Source organism: Halichoerus grypus, chromosome 8 (genome assembly GCF_964656455.1).
Source record: "Halichoerus grypus chromosome 8, mHalGry1.hap1.1, whole genome shotgun sequence".
Lineage (NCBI taxonomy): Eukaryota > Metazoa > Chordata > Mammalia > Carnivora > Phocidae > Halichoerus > Halichoerus grypus.
The window spans coordinates 106,671,729-106,692,795 of record NC_135719.1 but is presented as its reverse complement, the minus strand read 5'-3'; the positions used below and the strand labels follow the sequence as shown (position 1 = coordinate 106,692,795).

The following is a 21,067-nucleotide window of genomic DNA, read 5'->3' as shown; positions in this document are numbered from 1 at the left end:
CTCTCCTCTGTTGAAAATCCTCTCATGTGCTCCATCTCTCTTGGAGTAAAATCCAAAGGACTTAGAGAGTAACAAGAGTACATCAAGAGACCATATGCCACGGTTTGCCTTAGGCAGAACTGGTTTATGCCTGTTGTTCTGGCATCCTGAATGATTTATCATTTGTCCTGAGTTTTAAATTTTTAAAATGAAATATTAATAGTTGTGTTAAAATAAGTTAAAATGGTTCTGGTTGACCAAATATTTTGTATTTCTAGCTTCCTCTGTTGTCTACTCTATTTGAGATGTATGTATACTAAGGAGTTCTTACTTTAACACCAAGATGACCAATAATAACTTGCACTTCTTTTTCTGACCTTTTCTAGATGTAAATAAATGATTTTTCAAGGAAAATATACTGGGCGATAAAATACCTGCTGATAAGCTAATTGCAGGCAGACACAATGGCCGGGGACAGCTAACTCCTTATAGTCTTGGGAAGTGGGGGAAACAGAACATCATTGGACATTCTGCCCGGCTGGTCTCTTGGACTTATCAGCCAATTGTGCTGTGGCCTGTGTCATACCTGTAATCTGTCCTAAGCTTCCAGGATGCCATTTGACTGGTCAGTGTTAAACCTGGGAAATTATAGGTCCAGTTTATTAAATATGGGAAAAAAAGGGTGAGCAATCCTGCATAGAAAGAGTAGTCTTCCTATAGTGGTTTTATTTTTTTTGTATAGTGTAAATCAACAACTTATAATGATTTTACTATTTAGTAATTAAAAAAATGTTTTACAGTGAATCCTTTTGGCCGAAATAACTAAGAAAGAAAAAAAGAAGCACATGCTTAATGAGAAAGTATTAAATTTTGATTTCTCACGACAGTTGATGATATGTAACTTGCGTAAAAAGTCATGATTTACCATCCACAAGGGCCATAGAAATATCTCTGACCGTATGAACGCCAGAATACACAAATCTACTGACAGAGTTTAAGCATCTACTTTGTAAATTAATGGTTAAGAAAACTGTTTAAAAATGATAACTTGGGGCTCCTGGGTGGCATAGTTGGTTAAGCATCCAGCTCTTGGTTTTTGCTCAGGTTTTGATGTCAGGGTGGTAAGATCCAGCCCCGCGTTGGGCTCCATGCTCAGCAGGGAGTCTGAGATTCTCTCTCCCTCTACTCGCTCCTCCCCCCATGCTCATGGGCTCACTCTCTCAAAAAAATAAATAAATAAAATATTTTTTAAAAAGACAACTTAATGTGTAGATGCAGTGGTGCATTTACGTATCATTCTGATATATGTGATTTTTCATTTAGACTAAATAACTGTTCTGAATTAAAATTTTCTGGTGTTATGAAAATTTATGAAAATTTTCATATATACAGCAAAGTTGAAGGAATTTTCCTGTGAACACTCATACCTATCACCTGGATTCTACCATTTACATTTTGTAAACTTACATTATCTCATATGTGTCTGTCCATCTTTCTAGTTATCCATTAAAAAATACTATTTTCTGGATGTATTTCAAAGTAAATTGCAAGCATCAGTGTGCATTGCCTTAAATGTGTCATCAACTATATATATATATATATGTATATATATATACAAGTAGAAGTGATTCATTAACCAGAGTCCAGTATTTCCTTATATGTATTTTTTATAAAGTTAACATACAATGAGATGCACAAATCTTTTTTTTTTTTTTTTTTTTTTAAAGATTTTATTTATTTATTTGACAGAGAGAGACACAGCGAGAGAGGGAACACAAGCAGGGGGAGTGGGAGAGAGAGAAGCAGGCTTCCCACAGAGCAGGGAGCCCGATGTGGGGCTCGATCCCAGGACCCTGGGATCATGACCTGAGCCGAAGGCAGACGCTTAACGACTGAGCCACCCAGGCGTCCCGATGCACAAATCTTTTTTTTTTTTTTTTAAAGATTTTATTTATTTATTTGACAGAGAGAGACACAGCGAGAGAGGGAACATAAGCAGGGGAAGTGGGAGAGGGAGAAGCAGGCTTCCCGCCGAGCAGGGAGCCCGATGTGGGACTCGATCCCAGGACCTGGGATCATGACCTGAGCCGAAGGCAGACGCCTAACGACTGAGCCACCCAGGCGCCCCGAGATGCACAAATCTTAAGTGTGCATATGCTAAATGCATATACCTGTGTAATCTATGCTTCTATTATAATAGGGAACATTACCATTACCCTAGAAAGTCACTTGATACCCTGTCCCAATCAATTTCTACTTCTTCCCTCAGGGGTAACCACTATTCACTTTTTCCACCATAGATTCTAAAGTAATTTTGCTCATTTTTGATTCCATGTTTTTTTTTTAAGATTTTATTTCTTTATTTGAGAGAGAAAGAATGAGACAGAGAGAGCATGAGAGGGGGGAGTGTCAGAGGGAGAAGCAGACTCCCTGCTGAGCAGGGAGCCCGATGCGGGACTCCATCCCAGGCTCCAGGATCATGACCCTGAGCTGAAGGCAGACGCTTAACCGACTGAACCCCCCAGGTGCCCCCTCCGTGTTTTCTTGTTCACATACAAAGGATGACGTCATAGCTATTAATGTGTTGGCTGCAACGGCAGAACTTTGCACATGGTTAAATGACGAGATCATCATCAAAACTTTTTGAAGTTCATGCTGTTGAGGGAAAACATTTGTCCCTGTTGTGAATGCCAGTATAAATTCATTTCAAGCTCAAAACTGAAGACAAAATATTTGTTGTGTGGTGATAATATACAAATTTTGATAAAAACATTTCTGACTAAATCAAGAAATCTGTGGAGCAGAAATGAATTTGTAGTTGGTTAAGAAATACACATAATTCAAGGGCACCTGGCTGGCTCAGTCAATAGAGCATGTGACTCTTGATCTCGGGGTTTTTTTTTTTTTTTTTAAATTTTATTATTTATTTATTTTTTTTTTAAAGATTTTATTTATTTATTTGACAGCGAGAGAGAGACCACAAGCAGGGGGAGCAGCAGAGGGAGAGGGAGAAGCAGGCTCCTTGCTGAGCAGGGAGCCCGATGCAGGGCTCGATCCCAGGACCCTGGGATCATGACCTCAGCCGAAGGCAGACGCTTAACGACTGAGCCACCCAGGCGCCCCTGATCTTGGGGTTGTGAGTTCAAGCCCCACATTGGGTGTAGAGATCACCTTAAAAAAAAAAAAAAAGATACACACATAATTCATAATTGTGTCCAAACATGCTGTGATATTTTACCAATTAAGATTGAAGTGGTAATTGTCAAAATGTACAGGTTTTTATATTTATATATACACTTAATGACCATAAAATTTTTGATGTGAAGCTAATACTGAAGAAAATATTACTTTGGCAGACAGGAATACCTTCTTTGCTGTCCATCTTTTATAAATGTTTGAGCTTTTGAAGACTATTTTGTAAAACAACCCAAGAGTCCTTCAGTGGTATTAACTAATTTCTAATAAGTGAGATCTCTAAATGTCGATTACTATATGTTTAACATCAGTGGAAAATTATTATTCAAAGTATCAATGAATGGAATGCTTAAAGAAAAATATCCTTAGCTTTTGAAGGTTTAGCAAATTGCGGTTATTATAATAAAGCTTGTAAACAAAGTCGTCGAAATTTATTCCTACAAAAGCTAGGAAGGGATTGAACACATTAGGTGGTGAAAGTTCAAATGGTGTTGTAAGGTTTAATTCTGAAATTTTATAATTGTGTTTTGGAGTATCTCCTCTTGTGGGAAGAGTCTCTTCTTGATGAAACTTGTGTTTTTATTTGGATAAGTTTATATTCTCATCTGAAATGAAATGATATAAGAAGGCTTACAATTTTGTAAGATCTATATTAAGCAAAACATTTAAAATAATAAAAAAATTATTTGATGAGTTTTGTCTTAAAATATTTAGTGAAGAAACATACTTTGGAGGCAAAAGAATAGACCTGAAAATAATTTGGTATTTTAAAATAGTTTCACATCTTTACCTGTAGAGAGAATATTTTTCTCAATTAAAAATTATAAATGCAGGGAAGAGCTAATTGAAGGTATTGATGATTTCAAATTGACTAGCCATAAAAATTAACTTTGAAGAAGATTATGGGCAGTTTTATGAAAAATTAAAAATGATAAATTGAAAAAAATTTCTTCAGAAAAATGCCAGTGATATAAAATTGAGACATATGTGACTAAACAAATTTTTAAATAGAAACAAAGAATAGTAAAAAAAAAAAAAAAACCCAAAGAATATTTTGTTTAACTTATGTTTTAATGATCAGATAGTTACAATGATAAGGTTTTAAAATTTTTTGTTTTAGGGCGCCTGGGTGGCTCAGTTGGTTGGGCGACTGCCTTCGGCTCAGGTCATGATCCTGGAGTCCCGGGATCGAGTCCCGCATCGGGCTCCCTGCTCAGCGGGGAGTCTGCTTCTCCCTCTGACCCTCCCCCCTCTCATGTGCTCTCTCTCTCTCATTCTCTCTCTCAAATAAATAAATAAAAAATCTTTAAAAAAAAAATTTTTTTTTAAATTTTTTGTTTTAATGTACATAGGTATGTCATTTTTTGAACAAATTCTGTTCATTTTTGATATGTATTTTTAACTTTTTATTTTAAGCTAATTAACAGCTTATAGAAGAGTTGCAAGATTAGTATAAAGACATTATGTGTACTCTACAGATTCACTGATTTTTAGTATTTTGCCTCATTTTTCTATATACTTATTTCTATATACATATTCTGTATACATATATACATATTCTTATTTTCTATATACATATTCTTATTTTCGGAACCATTTGAGAGTAGGTTGAATATATCATATCCCCTTAATACTTAATTATGTAGAAAGAATTTTAGTTTTGAAAATAGTGTTGGGGGGCGCCTGGGTGGCTCAGTCGGTTAAGCGTCTGCCTTCGGCTCAGGTCATGATCCCAGGGTCCTGGGATTGAGCCCCGCATCGGGCTCCCCGCTCAGCAGGAAGCCTGCTTCTCCCTCTCCCTCTGCCCGCTGCTCTGCCTACTTGTCCTCTCTCTCTCTCTGTCAAATAAATAAATAATCTTTAAAAAAAAAAAAAGTGTTGGAATTGAGCTGTCTGTCTTATAGGTCAACCAATGTAATGAAACAGAGTTGTTGTTCAGTAAATAAATATTTCAAAAAATTGTATCATTTCAGTTATCTTAGTGTTCCCTTTTATCCTCGGAAGTGTGATAGGCTGGGCAGTCATTAGTATGGTCATCCTAACAATAAGGGCACTCAATAAATATTTGTTGAGTGATTGAATCTGTGCCTTCTGCTTCCAGTGTTATCTTTCAGCTTTGTGGTGGTGATGACCAGTGTGTTGTGAAATCTTATGATCTACATTCACTTCCGCTGTGCCACATACATGCCTAGCAGAATAATGTGTGTGTGTGTGTGCGCGCATGTGTGTGTGTGTAAGGCTTAGATGTTGAGAAGGAAGTGGTTAAAGAATATATTTTAAAAACCTAAAGATATTGGAATACTTTTTATAAGACTTGGTGGGCCTCAGGGCATATTTAGAATCATGGCATTTAGAGTTGAGATGGACCTAGACACACGTCATCTGGTCCAACCTCTTATTTAGGGAAGAGAATACTGATGCTTCCAATTAGGCCATTAGAAAAGTGGGACATTGGGGCACCTGGGTGGCTCGGTTGGTTAAGCGTCTGACTTTTGATCTCAGCTCAGGCCTTGATCTCAGGGTCATGAGTTCAAGCCCTGTGTTGGACTCCACACTGGGCATGGAGACTACTTTAAGAAAAAAAAGGAAAAAAAAAAAAAGTGGGACATTATCTCATGATGCTTTGCCTAGTGTTCCTTAGACCTCAGAGATTTTCTTAGTGAACAGCTTGGTAATGAGTTATCAGAACTATATTCTTTATTTTGTGACCATATAGTAAATGTGTTCACCAACAAAAACAAGGGACAAAGCCTTTTATGTCTTTTTTTTAGCTTCAGGGGAGATGTGAGGGCTTAATTTTTTTTTTAAGTTTTAAAGCCAAGGAAATGGTGCTAGGTATAAAAGAACTTCAAATAACTTTGAAATTCTTTTAAAAAGTTTTTAAAATGCAGTAAGTTGTAATCTGTTTATTCTCCTTTTTCTTTTAGTATTCTGAGGTAGCCAATAATCTCATTGAAGAATGTGAACAAGCTGAACGACTTGGAGCTGTGGATGAATCTCTGAGGTTTGATTTTTTTTTTTTTGCAGTAGTATTTTATGTTTTTTTCTTGTGAAATGGTAACTTAAAAAAAGGGGATAACTGTACCTGTTTTCTTTATTTGAAGTGAGGAAACGCAGAAGGCTGTTCTTCAGTGGACCAAGCATGATGATTCCTCAGACAACTTCTGTGAAGCTGATGGTATAACATTTTTTATAGTATGCGTTTTGTTTAAAATTGGGTGTAAGGAAAAAAAAATCTTTTTTTTTTTAAAGATTTTTTATTTATTTATCTGATAGAGAGCACAAGTAAGCAGGGTGGTAGACAGAGGGAGAGGGAGAAGCAGGCTCCCCACCAAGCAGAGAGCCCAATGCGGGGCTCGATCCCAGGACCCCGGGATCATGACCCGAGCCGAAGGCAGGCACCCAGCTGACTGAGCCAGCCAGGTGCCCCTGAAAAAAAAATCTTTTAAAATGGTTTTTAGACCTCAGTTTCTAAAGTATGGCAGTTCCTCAAAAAGCAAAAGACGGAACTACCACATGACCTAACAATTCAACTGCTAAATACGTACCGAAAAAGATTGAAGACAGGGAAACAGATACTTGTATGCCCATATTTGTGGTGGCATTTTTCACAAAAAAAGGTAGAAATGACCCAAATATCCATCAATAAATGAATGGATAAACAGAGTGTAATAAATACATACAATGGAATATTATTTAGCCATAAACAAAGTTTTGATATGTGCTGCAACATGGATAAACCTTGAAAATACTATGCTAAATGAAATAAGCCAGACACAAAAGGACAACTATTGTATGTTTCACAGAGTAACCAGAGGTTAGTGGAGGGGGAGAATGGAGGGTTATTGTTTAATGGTTAGAGTTCCTGTTTGAGGTCATAGAAAAGTTTGGAAACAGTTAGTGGTGACAGTTGCACAATGTTGTGAATATAATTAATGTCACTGGATTGTACTCTTAAACATGGTTAAAATGGTAAGTTTTACGTTATATACGTTTTACCACAGTTAAAAAAAACAACAAACCCTCAGCTTCTGGAAAAAATTTACCTCCTGAGTCTGAGTCTTACAGTTTTGTGTATCTTAGTAATATATAAAATATATATATGATTTTTGTAATATACACATTTTGCATAAATAGCTCAAATGTAGAGATTGAGATTGTAAAAACTTGCTTTTGTTGTACTGGCCTTGGGTTGTTACCTATTTTCCTTGATGGTGTGTGTTGCTTTTGGAAAAGAGAAGAATAAACCATGAGTTGTATCTGAGATATGGGAAGCTGGGCCAGAGTTCTGGTACTGTTCAAATCCAGGAGCCCTAGGACCCATTAGAACCCTTTATTCAGATTTATGGATTCCCCTATTTTTCCTTTTTCTTAGTTGAATTGTTAGCCTTTTAATTGGCTAACCAAAATCAAATCAAACTGAGTTTTGGTATGCTCCAGTGGCTCTTTTGAAGCAGATTAATGATCTTAAAAAAAATAAGCAAAAAGAATGATATAGATCATTTTCATTGCAAGTGAGAGACAAATCCTGCAATTCCCTCCAAAAAGAGGAAGGCAAAGAGAAAGTACTTATTTTTAACTTTGTGGTTTCATTTTGGGGGGAAAAAAAAGAAACATATGCTTTCCTTAATGTAAAACATGGTTATGCCTTGGCAAATAATATTTATAATCCTTTATTCCTAATTCCCAAATCTGAAAACTCTGAAAAATGAGTATTTTCCCCCTAAGTTTAGCACAGACTCTTTTAGTGTGAACATTCACATGTTTCACTACAGAAATATTTCTGGTGTTGGATTAAAAGTTGCGGCCCCAGTCCCTGCTGGAGTAATTATTCAGTATATGTTGCATATGCTATAATACTTTTCTAAAATCTGAAAAGTTCTGAATTCCAAAACACATTTGGCCCCAGGGATGTTGGATAAGGAGTTGAGGACTTACACCAAGGTTTAGACTAGTGTAGAAGGGGGGTAAAATGCTCTCCCAGCCCCTTAACTTTACCATCTTTTTCACAAGGATTCTTTGGCCTGAATATTACTATGAGATAAAATTAAACTTTTAACATGCAGCACATTTTTTTTTAGACCTGCAGTGTTAGAGAAAGGGCAGTAATACTTTAACTTCGTTTATCAAAGTATACTTTTGAGACTAACTGCTTATATTTGTGTAGGAAGGACTGAGAATCAATAATTCTTATCTGGTGGAGTTCTGTTATCTTGGGTGAATCACTTGTCCCTTTATGTTTGTTTCTTCTGTTAAAGGAGGGTGAATATTAAAAAAAAAAAGGATAGCTTTATAAGGAAGATATAATGTATGTAAATGGTAGGTAGAAGACAGAGGTATTTTGTAAATTTTAATTAGAAATTTGAGCTTTTGTCATCTGACAAAATATGGCTATAGTAACAATTTTTAAAAAATTTTTTATTTATTTACTTAGAGCAAATGAGAGAGAACACGAGTGGTGGGGAGGGACAGAGGGAAAGGGAGAAGCAGACTCGTCGCTGAGCAGAGAGCCCAACGTGGGGCTCCATTCCAGCCCGGGATCATGACCTGAGCCCAAGGCAGACACTTAACCGACTGAGCCACCCAGGCGCCCCAGTAACAGTTATTTTTTATTAAAAAGTTGAGGCAAGATGAAGTATTTGTTATAAGTAAAATTATGAGTCAACTAATATTTATGCCTGATTAGGCAGAATATTAAAAATTTAATTACTGGTAATTTGTTTTCAGTCTTAAAGTACTAGATGCTGAGCATTATTTATATGTTTTAAAAATGAGGGCTATTTTTTATGAATTTATCCTAATTTGCTATACTGTGGCAATGCTTTTAGTATTAGTTGAGATAAACAGAAGTATCTGTTCCTGAACCAGAGGATCCCATACAAATTTGTTTTAAGTTTTGTTTTGTTTTTTAAAGTAATCTCTACACCCAACCTGGGGTTTAAATTAACAACCCCAAGATCAGGAGTCACATGCTTTACTGCCTGAACCAGCCAAGCGCCCCTGTTTTTAAGTTTTTATTTCTACTTTTTCTAGTTATTTTAATTGCCACTTCTGCATGGACTCTGTTATTTCTAGATGCTGTCACTGTGCTACTTCTAGAAGCAAAATTTCCCCTAATTTATGTCTCTAATGTACTGTCAATTGGGATAAAAATAGCCAAGCTTAGTTTTATTTTTGTTTTTGTCATTGTGTTTTTAATAAGAAGTAGGAACTTTTCCGGGCGCCTGGGTGGCTCAGTCATTAAGCGTCTGCCTTCGGCTCAGGTCATGATCCCAGGGTCCTGGGATGGAGCCCCGCATCGGGCTCCCTGCTCGGCGGGAAGCCTGCTTCTCCCTCTCCCACTCCCCCTGCTTGTGTTCCCTCTCTCACTGTCAAAAAATAAATAAAATCTTAAAAAAAAAAATTGAATTTCATAAAAAAAAAAAGTAGGTACTTTTGAGAGCTTGATGGACTTTCTTATAAGTACCTGTGTGCTCAGATTTTTGTCATCTACTTTGGTTGCTTTTTTGCCCACTTCTTCATTTTTTGTTGGTTCATGTTGTTACGCTTTATAAATGAGGAAGGTATCACTGTATATTAAATAATTTCCCAAAGCCACTGGAGAACGAGGGGACATTTTTTTGTTTCAAAGTTATAATCCATTACACAAATTTATAGAACATATGAGAAGCCAATATCTCACCAATTTTTGTATGTTTTTTCATTGGTATCTGTAATTGACTTTCCTATAATTCTTATCTTTTCATTTTATTAGATAGCATTTGTACTTAACAGTTTTGTTGATTGTAAAATGTCCTGTTAAGATATCTCATAATACCACTAGCTAATATGTATTATACTCGTACCGTGGTTCTCAGCACTCTGCACATATAAACTTACTTAGTCTCACAGTAACACTGAGTATTATCTCCATATTATAAATAATGGTACCAATGCATCGAGAACATAAGTAATTTGCCCCAGGTTCCACACTGAATAACTAGTAGAGCCTGGATTCTAACCCAGGCACTCTGGCTCCAGAGCCCCATGTGCTGCTGTTGGACATTTAGGTTGCTTCTAATTTTCCCTTTAATAAATAATGCTGATGCAAGTATCATCCTGCTTATAATTTTTTGCATGTTTAGGATTATACCTTTGGGACAGCTTTGTAGTGGATCTTGATGGTGGTCATGTAAGAAGGAAGTTTTTGGTAATAAACAGTGTCTGGTAGTAATACATCTTCATTTATCCTAGTTACTGATGAACTGCTTGCAGTTAATGTGGAGGGAAATATATAGTATATTTTTCATCTGGATAGCTTATCAGAATTAAATTACCATGTTTCTTCTATTCTAAAATTCACATATTCCTATTTTTTACCATTTTTAAAAGCAGGATGCTTTTGCAACCAGTGAGTACATTTAATGTGTCTGTGCCTTCCTCTTTTCTCTCTCATCTTTCTTGTAAAAGGTTGTTTTTAAAGTCTGGATGCACTGTTACATTTGTGGTGCCTTAGAATCAGTGGAGTATAGTCTATTATACTAGTTTTTTAAGGTAACTGAAGAAAAAGATTTAATGGAACATTTCATTTTACAGACATACAGTCTCCTGATGCTGAATACGTAGATTTGCTCCTTAATCCCGAGCGCTACACGGGTTACAAGGGGCCAGATGCTTGGAAGATTTGGAACGTCATCTATGAAGAAAACTGTTTTAAGTATGTGTTCTTGTCACCTAGAAAATCCTGACATATAGAGTGATTTTTATTTATAAACAAATAAACAATTAATAATGACTCTAAATTGCAAATCACATTCATTTTGTTAAAGGATGCATCTGGACATAGAAACATTCTTATTCATTAATCCACTTCTCCTCTGGGGAAACATATGGACATGAGTTTCAACAAATATTTTTTCTTCTTTAAAAGACATAGACATAGAAAAATAAATAAAAAATCTTTTAAAAAAATAAAAGACAGAAAAAAATGAAAGACATAGAATAGTATGAGACTTTTATGGGAATATTGTAGACATTTCACAGGTGTTCCTCTAATGGATTATAGAATCTCATTTTATAGATGGAATAACCTAGAGCCAGCCAGGTTTACTTCATTTCCCAGGATCATATTCTTAGTAGTAAAGAATAGATGACTCCTAAATCTGTTTTTGGTGCTCTGTATTCATCTTTCGAGGCTCTAGTTATTTTACCTGCTTTCAAGTTCAAGTTAAATTAATTACAGAGAATAATTATAATAGGTAACACTTGAACACTCACTGTGTGCCAGACTTGTGCTAAGCATGGTACGTACATTTTCTCTTTTAGTCCCTGCAATAGCCCTGTGTTGTAGTCATCACTGTTTACAGATGGACAAACTTGAGACTTGCAAAGGTTAAATGATTTTTCCAGTGTCAAAAATCTAGTAAGTGGAAGAACCCACTTTGTACTCTTACTGCTACAATAGAAATAGTTTCTTCACTGTGTGACTGGGACATGCTTCAAGTTTACCCGCATCTTATAAGCCACTGGCCTCTAACCAATGTGCTTATTGGTTTTTGGAAGGAATTTGTTTGTGCATTTGCATTATACTATCTCAGAGGTGGGGGGAATTCTGAGAAAATCTTTGGAGTTCCCAGATAACAGTAATAATACATTTCACTTTGCATAAGTCAAATATAAGAGATTAGCAGTTATGCTTATACCAATAAAATGTCAAGTCTGTTTCTTTTTTTTTTTTTAAAGATTTTGTTTATTTATTCATGAGACACAGAGAGACAGAGAAAGAGAGAGAGAGAGAGAGAGAGAGAGGCAGGCTCCCCATGGAGCAGGGAGCCCGATGTGGGACTCGATCCTAGGACCCCGGGATCATGACCAGAGCTGAAGGAAGACACTTAACCAACTGAGCCACCCAGGCGCCCAAGTCTGTTTCTTTTTTTGACTTGAAGAATTTCTCCAGTTTTGAAGTGGAGAATTTTCATTATTTGCTCGTATCTGCCATGTGTTTCATTTAAATTCCCTGGTTTATTATTAGGAATGTTTGACTTAATTGGCTTACTTTACAGGTTTTTTGTTTTGTTTTGTTTTGCTTTAGATTTTATTTTTAAGTAATCTCTACACCCAACTTGGGGCTCTAACTTACAACCCCAAGATCAAGAGTTGCATGCTCTACTGACTGAGCCAGGCACCCCTAAAGGTTGTTGGGTTTTTTTTTGGTTTGTTTTTTTAATATGAATTAAAATAGAGTCCAACTGAAGCATTTGTTAGATTTTATATTTGTGTTGTAGCTATTTCCTAACTAATTTTTATCATGATTCCCAGTATAAATATTTCTAATATATAAACAATATATGAGGCACAAAATTCAGTATGTTAAAATATAGCTTACATGTTCTGTTCTCAAAATGTCTCAAGTTGTGAGAGTTCATAAAATTCAAATCGCAGACAAAGCAATCCCTACATTTTACTAATGATACTAATGAATATTTAGTTTGAGATTTAAAGGCACTTCAGTGACATTTTAATTCTTTTTTTTCATATTAAAAAATACCTTTTATTGAAATCATAACAAACTTGGTGGCCACAGGGTCAGTTGACATACATAAGATTAACTAAGTGGAAAATAATCTACCCACAGTGCTTTTTCCCCTTTTTATTTTCATGCTTGGTTTGGGTATTTATATTTCTTGCTTGTTCGTCTTTCAATCAGGAGTGCGCTTTGTACCACATGCAAACACACATATGTGTACATGTGCATAGGCACGCGTATGTGTATATTTAATATATGTAAAAACATTAGTGACTCTAGAAGAGCTTGACTGGTGTTTTCTTCCTTTGTTTGAAGAAGTGATTAGGAAATGGCTTTCTGGCTGCTACAATGGGAAAAGATCAGAAACTATTGCTAAAACAAGCAATTAGAGAAAACTAAATATTTTATAAGCTCAGTGTTTTTAAAATAGTTTGATTTTGGATGTAGTCATTAAACAGCTCTCTGAGATAATTTCACTTTTACTTAGATAATTATAACAAGATAGGTAACATAATTATATTTTACAATTTAATTCTTATTGTTTCTAGGCCACAGACAATTAAAAGACCTTTAAGTCCTTTGGCTTCTGGTCAAGGTGAGTTATTTATTTGCACTGTTATATTATTTATCAGCCAGTGAACTTTGGTTAAAAGGAGGAGGAAGGCCAGATAAGAGTTGGCAAGAGCATTGGAGATCATATATTCCTGTTTCCATAGAAGTCATGCCTCACCCTTACAGAGAAAGTGGTGTTTAAAATATTTATACCTCAGTAAGGAGTATTTGTGTAATGAAGTTTATGGTGTTAGAGTATCATAGGATGGAGATTAGGTTAAATATTTATTCTTCTATGCATTTTTACAAAATGTGTGTTTAGTTTTTTACTATTTTTCTTCAGTTTCTAGTTAAATGAATATCCAAAAAAACTGCCTCAAATCTTTCCCAGAACCTGAAATGATTGTACATATTGGGAGTCTGATTTCAAATTCACATGTCTTTATGTTTCATTAACATTTTTCATTTTCTCCTTCCATACAAGATCTTGCCCAAATACTGCCTTTTCCACCTTCCCTGACTCTCCTAACTGGAAGTAACCCCTCTCTCCACATAAAGTGATCTTATGTCACGTTTTGTGTCTCTTACCCCATTTCCACTGTCTGGCGTTATTTTACTATTATGTGTCTATTGATCTACCCTAGTACTTTGGGCATATGGGGAGTATTTATTGGTTTCATCTGTTAATAGAGAGCCTGACACATAACAGATGGAGTAGTTTGTTAAGTGAATGATTGATGAAAACTGCTCTCCTCATTTAATGGGCTTGACTACCGTTGGGAAGATCACTTGTTCCTTCAACAAATGATTACCCTCCGTTTACTATGTGCTCGGCACTGTGCAGAGGCAGAGGGGGTGTAAAATTGAAACTCAGAAACCCTGCCCAGTCTGTAATAGGCAGAATGGTTTGTTGAATAAACCAGTTCAGTGTATGATTTCAGACTTTTTGCTTAGGAAATCTATATCCCTGTTCCCGTAGTACGTGCTTACTGATGAAATCTTTGATGTGCTTTTAGCAAATGTATAAGTTTTTCATTTTTTAAAATTTGAAAAGCTGCTGATCTCATACAGTCAATAAACATAAATTTCCTCCTGGAAAGCAGTGAGATTGCATCATTCCCTAAATGTTGGCAGACTAGTCTTTCCTAGATTAGAAATGAAAGAACATCTTTAAACAAGAGTTTGGATTTATATGACTCACATATAGTAACTCATTGGAAGCTATTGATTTAATATCAGATGAGTGCAAATTCCTAGGTAAGGGGTGATCCTCAGTATGAACTCACATTATGATCTGATTAACTACCCTCACTTATCATAAATATAAATGGGAACAATTTAAATGTTTATCATTAAGGAACTGGTTAAATGATTTATGGTATATTCATTGAGTAGAATACAGCCATTAGAAATATTGCTGAGAATTTGTATTCATTTAGGTCAGTAATGACCAATAGCACATTGAAGAAAAGAAACAGGCATCAAACAGTATGTATATTTTTGTAAAAACATACTTAATATAATATCTAAATGTCTATATGTAAAGAAAAAGGACATTTACCAAAATGTAAATGGTATTTATCTAGGGCAGAGGGAGTTATGGATAACATTTTTTATTTCGTCTATGTCTTCTTTCTTAAAAAAAGACATGTATTTGCAATGAGCAGTGTTATTTTAATAATCAAACAATGATGGCATTAAATAAGCGTGGGCAAAATGAAGACAGTTTTTTAAAGTAGTAAATGAGCAGCTGCTCACAAACTGCCGAACTGTGCATAATTTGAATCTTCACAAATAGTCTTTCAGAATATTCCTAAATAAGTTAAAATTTTATAGTGTCAGTCTGGAGGTTTCAAAGCAAGAACACAATTCTTTAGCAGAAACCATGTTATAGATTTAGGATAAATAAATGTGGAAAAAGCCGCTGCCAACCAACTAACCGTAAGTCCTTAAGGTCCTGGAGAGTACTCTCAGATGATGGATTAGATTTTTCTCTCCCATCAGCCCGTATTAAATCTTGTACGAGCTGAAACCACTCCTTACCCAGGCTCTTGGAGATGATGCCCTTGAAGCGAATCCGGCATAATTCCTATTTGCCACTAGATAGGGTTGTGTCACGAGTGTCTCCCTCAGATTTTGCTTTATACGGGTGAACTGATGGACTAAAACTACAAAGTCTTATTTTTGTGGAAGTATAGCATTTTAAAGTGGAAGGACTTTATAATATAATATAATAATATAATATAATATAATCTGGAAGGACTTTATAATAATCAACATTTTGTTTTGCTTTTCAGGGAAAAGTGAAGGTAAATATTTCTTTATCATATATATATGAATTTGCTGATACATTCAGATGTTTATTTGGCAAACTTTTCTTCCTACTTCTAAGAACTCCTGTTTATCTAAAATTCAGGAGTTGAAAGCACAGGTTAAGGGAACATGACTGTGCCTGGGGTCAGGCAGTAGCGACAACCCGCCTCAGCCTCTGATAATTCACTTGTGCATTTTACCCGCTGCTCGCAGAAGCTAGGCATTCCGCCCCGCCCCGCCCAGCTTCTGTCAGGGAAAACCTCCTCTCCTTTACTCCTGGAGCAGACCTCTAGGATCTGCTGGGTCCATAGAGGAAGCTTCTAGGCATGGTCACATTGTTGCTCTACCTGCTTCCAAGGCTTGCGTTCGCTCTTGGGGGTAGTTACTGCCAACTCTTTTAGTTGTAATGCTAAAATTTTCGAAGTATTTTAGGTTTACTTTGTCTTTGTGAGAATCTTTTTGCTTTCTGAGTGAAATTGGAGTGATTTTTCTTTTTTTTTTTTTTTAAGATTTTATTTATTTGAAAGAGAGAGAGAGAGTGCACAAGTGGGGGAGGAGGGGGCAGAGGGAGAGGGAGAAGCAGGCTTTCCGCTGAGCCTGATGTGGGGCTTGATCCCAGGACCCTGGGATCATGACCTGAGCCGAAGGCAGACACTTAACCGACTGAGCCACCCAGGCACCCCTAAAATGATTTTTCTTATTCTTAAGGCCATGTGTTTAACCATATGAAAAGACAAGGCAGTACTTAGCTTTAGTCCAGCTAGATGAAATTGCTAAAATGTGAAGTATCCCTTTCCTCTCCTTCAAAATTTTGTCTTCTGAACATTTGTTTTACAAATTGCTTTTGTATTCTGTCTAAATAACAGAATACCAATGTCTGATAACATTGCTTTTTTATTATGCTTTATATTATTGTAACAATAATAGCTAAGTAAAATACTGAATCAGAACTGTACTACTTGGAAGAGAAATTCTTTAGCATGAGATTATTCTTCCAAAGATGACTCATATTTTATTACTGTTAGTAGTCATCTATAATTTTCAGGGTTTTTTTTCTGCCCTCTTCCCTATAATTTTCAGTTTTGAGAGATTTTATTCTACCTTGGGTATTCTTAGCTATCTTAGAGGATATTATTTCAGTTTTTCAATACTGTTTAAAGACCTCATCCTGTCTCTCATTGTCAGAGAAAATATTGTTAGCTTGTGGAGTCTATCTTTAGAGAAATTATCTTGTTTATGAGTATATTTACAATTTTTCATTTTGGTCAGATTTGAAAGAGTTATCCCTGACAGCTATCATATTAGGTGATTATCTAATTGGATCACAACCATGTAAAGTTGAGGATAGCTACTTCAGGAACAGAACTGAAAATTTCATTGGAAGACTAGGTCCCAAGTAGTAGTACACTCCCATTCCCCCTGATTCATGGTCCCAAACTTGAAACAAAACAAAACAAAAACTCTGAAGGTTGTTTTTTTTTTTTTAAGATTTATTTATTTGAGAGAGAAAGAAATAAATCTTAAAAAAAAACAAAAAACCTTCAGAGAGAGAGAGTTTGTGTGTGCAGGGGGAAAGGGAGAGGGAAAAGGAGAAAGAGTCTTAAAAGAGCAGACTCCACACTGAGCGTGGAGCCTGACACCGTGCTCAATCTCATGACCCTGAGATCAGACCTGAGCCGAAACCAAGAGTCGAACGCTTAACCAACGGCACCACCTAGGTGCCCCAACTCTGGAGGTTTTTATAAGGAGACAAATCACTTGTAATCCCACAACCTCAAAATAATTGATAATGGTAATGGCTAAGACTACATGCCAGTACTACTCTTGTAAGCAATTTACAAGTATGATTTCATTTAATCCTTCCAGCGTTCTTAGGAGATATTATTTTTATTTCCATTTTATAGACAAGGAAAATGAGTGCCAGAGAGGATTTGCAACTCAGCTAAATCATGTATGACTTGTAAGAAGCACAGTTGGAATTGAAATTAATTTGGCTCCAAGGTTCATGCTTTCAGTTACTATCTCATACTGCTTCTCTGTTAACATTGTGATAAATTTTTTTTAAGATCTTATTTATTTATTTGTCAGAGAGAGAGAGAGCACAGGCAGGGGGGAGAAGCAGGCAGAGGGAGAAGCAGACTTTCTGCTGAGCAGGGAGCCCGATGCAGGGCTCCATCCCAGGACCCTGGGATCATGACCTGAGCGGAAGGCAGACACTTAACCGACTGAGCCACCCACGTGTCCCAACATTTTGATAATTATGATTATTTACATATGTGTATTTTTATACTAGATATAGTTATAGTTTTGTATGTTATTTTTCCCATGTCTGCTTGCTTCCTTAGCCTATGTCTTGGCTCAGGCTGCTCTAACAAAATACCATAGACTAGGGTGGCTTAAGTGAGACGTTTATTTTCTCACAGTTCTGGAGGCTGGGAAGTATAAGATCAAAATGTTGGCAGATTTGATTCTTCCTAAGGGCTCTCTTCCTGGCTTGCAGATGGCCAGCCTTTTCACTGTGTCCTCCGTGGCTGAGAAAGAGCACTGGTCTCTGCCTATAAAGACACTAATCCCATCATGGCTACCCTACCCTCAGACCTCATCTAAACCTAATCACGTCCCAAAGGCCCCACCTCCAAATACCATCCCCTGGGGACTTAGAGCTTCAACATATGAATTTTATCCATAACAGCCTAGATTTCTAGAAATGGGTTTACTGAATCAAAGGTTATGGACATTTTAGGCTCCTGATACGTATGACCAGATTGCATTTTGTCATTGAGAGGATGTGCAAATTTGTATCCCTTCCAATCAGTGTGCCTGCTAGTTACACCTGACCCTTGTCAGCATGAAGTATTGTAATATTTTTATCTTTATTGTTAAAAGTGGTATCTCTATGGTTGTAATCTGCATTTTTTATTACTAGTGAAATGGAGTAATTTTTATGTTCTTAACATTTGTGGTTTTTCCTTTGTGAATTCTCTACTTCTGTTATTTGCCCACTTTAAATGGGCACTTTAGCACTTTTATTCAGTTTATGAGTTTTTTATATATTTAGAATATTATCCCTTTGGGGCACCTGGCTGGCTCAGTTGACTTTGGCTCAAGTCATGATCTTGGGGTCTTGGGATTGAGCCCCTAGTCAGGCTCTGCACTCAGTGGGGAGTCTGTTTCTCCCTCTCTTTCTCCTGCCCCTCCCCCTGCTCATGCTCTCTCTCTCTCAAATAAATAAAATCTTAAAAAAAAAAAAAGAATATTATCCCTTTGTTGTATTTGTAACATACATTCAACCTACTTGGTTATTTGCCTTTTCCTTTCGCTCGTGAAGTTTTCTGACAAACAGGTATTTTAAGTTTTTAGATGGTCTAATTTATTGCATATTTTCTTTGTCATTCCTTTTATTACTTTTATGCTTGTTTAGTTCATTTTTAATATTACCATAAGCAGCTTTAGTCAAAAGAACTGTATGTTCAATGTTTGCCATCTCTCGTAAATGTATACATAGAATCTTTACATAGTTATAAAAATTATTTCTATGCCTTTTCATATGTTATTTCAAATAAACATTTCATGTATTGGCATGGTCCACATTCTTATCATTTTAAATAGTATTATATTATTCTACCATGTTACCTAGTTATATAATATCCTATCGTGTTAACTTAGGCTTATTGTACATTTTGATTATTTCAGTTTTTAACAATTATATATAACATAATCATTGTACAAATTATTGACCCCTCCACCATTTGAGTTATTTCTTTAGAACATAATTCCTTTTTTTTTTTTTTTTTAAGATTTTATTTATTTATTTGAGAGAGAGCGAGCTGAGTGCTGGGATCAGGTCCTGAGCTGAAGGCAGACAGTTAACTGACTGAACCACCCAGGCGCCCCTAGAACATAATTCTAAAAGCAGAATTACCAGGTCTAAGTATATGAACAGTGATCTTATTGGGTCATAGAATATAAGTGGTATTTGGTTTTTGTAACATTTCCTTGTATTGCTCCTTTGAAATACTGAATGGCATGAAATACCATGAGCGATATGCAAGTAATACACCACCAATTCTATTTTATAATTTTTTTAAAAGATTTTATTTATTTATTTGACAGAGAGAGAGATAGAGAGAGAGATAGCGAGAGCAGGAACACAAGCAGGGGGAGTGGGAGAGGGAGAAGCAGGCTTCCCGCTGAGCAGGGAGCCCGATGTGGGACTTGATCCCAGGACCCTGGGATCATGACCTTAGCCGAAGGCAGATGCTTAACGACTGAGCCACCCAGGCGCCCCCTATTATATAATTTTTATTTACTTTAAAAATTTAGAAAAGCATAGGGGTGCCTGGGTGGCTCAGTTGGTTGGGCATCTGCCTTTGGCTCAGGTCATGATCCCAGGGTCCTGGGATCGAGCCCCGCATCGGGCTCCTTGCTTCTCCCTCTCCCTCTGCCTGCCTGCCGCTCCCCCTGCTTGTGTGCACGCTCTCTCTCTCTCTTTCTCTTAATAAATAAATAAATAAAATCTTTAAAAAAATTTTAGAAAAGCGTATAATGAGTTCTTAATTTTCATGGAATCACTTGTTTTCAAGGCTAAGTAGTTTTCCTTGCATTGATTTATTATTTAAATTCTGTGTTCTGACCTCATATGAAACATTTTATCTGGAAAGTTATGAGATGGGGGCTACCTAAGGCAATACTGAAACTTTCTAGAGACTGAGCAAGAGAATGGTACTTAGTTGAATCCACACCAAGAACTCCTCTTCTCCCTTTGGATAAATTGCAAATAAAATTTGGACCTTTCGTTAATTTTTATTTTTTTATTTTTTATTTTTTATTTTTTTTAAGATTTTATTTATTTATTTGACAGAGAGAGCAAGAGAGCACAAGCTGGGGGAACGGTAGGAGGGTGAGGGAGAAGCAGGCTCCCCGCCAAGCAGGGAGCCCAATGCGGGGCTTGATCCCAGGACCCTGGGATCATGACCTAAGCCGAAGGCAGACGCTTAACCATCTGAGCCACCCAGGTGCCCCTGGACCTTTCGTTAATTTTTAAATCACTGTTTGGCAAAGATTACTATTATATATTGAAAAACTTAACATTTTGGCATTTTTACAACTTTGTGACTTCTTTTTCTTTTAATTTCAGAGAACACTTTTTACAGTTGGCTAGAAGGTAATTGGAAACTTAAACAAATTTAAATGTTAAAAATTTTTCTCATCTTTAAAGGCATATGAAATTATTTTTAAAATGGTACGTTTCACATATAAAATTTCAATTACCAAATTACTATTTTTAGGCCTCTGCGTAGAAAAAAGAGCATTCTACAGACTTATATCTGGCCTGCATGCAAGCATTAATGTGCATTTGAGTGCACGATATCTTCTACAAGGTATGTGACATTCACTTTTATTTATTTTACCATACTTAAAAAAAATACACAAAAAAAAACAAAGAGAAAAAAAATATTTTACCATACTTATTTTCAGATATTCTTAAAATTTTTTGGTATTTACCTTAGTGGGACAAAGTTG

General features: G+C 36.1%; 1 protein-coding gene across 3 annotated transcripts in view; it reads left to right on the top strand.

Moving 5' to 3' along the window:
- ERO1A (endoplasmic reticulum oxidoreductase 1 alpha) overlaps nt 1-21,067 on the top strand; it is a 55,489-nt gene that overhangs the window by 17,491 nt on the left and 16,931 nt on the right. For 2 of the 3 annotated variants that reach the window (XM_036098437.2, XM_078053702.1), the window contains exons 5-11: nt 6,102-6,178; nt 6,279-6,352; nt 10,750-10,870; nt 13,228-13,274; nt 15,529-15,540; nt 20,682-20,708; nt 20,833-20,925. In XM_036098437.2, the coding sequence (XP_035954330.2) occupies nt 6,102-6,178; nt 6,279-6,352; nt 10,750-10,870; nt 13,228-13,274; nt 15,529-15,540; nt 20,682-20,708; nt 20,833-20,925 (451 nt within the window). The remainder of the gene's footprint in view (nt 1-6,101; nt 6,179-6,278; nt 6,353-10,749; nt 10,871-13,227; nt 13,275-15,528; nt 15,541-20,681; nt 20,709-20,832; nt 20,926-21,067) is intronic. The other variant, XM_078053701.1, reaches the window with a different exon arrangement.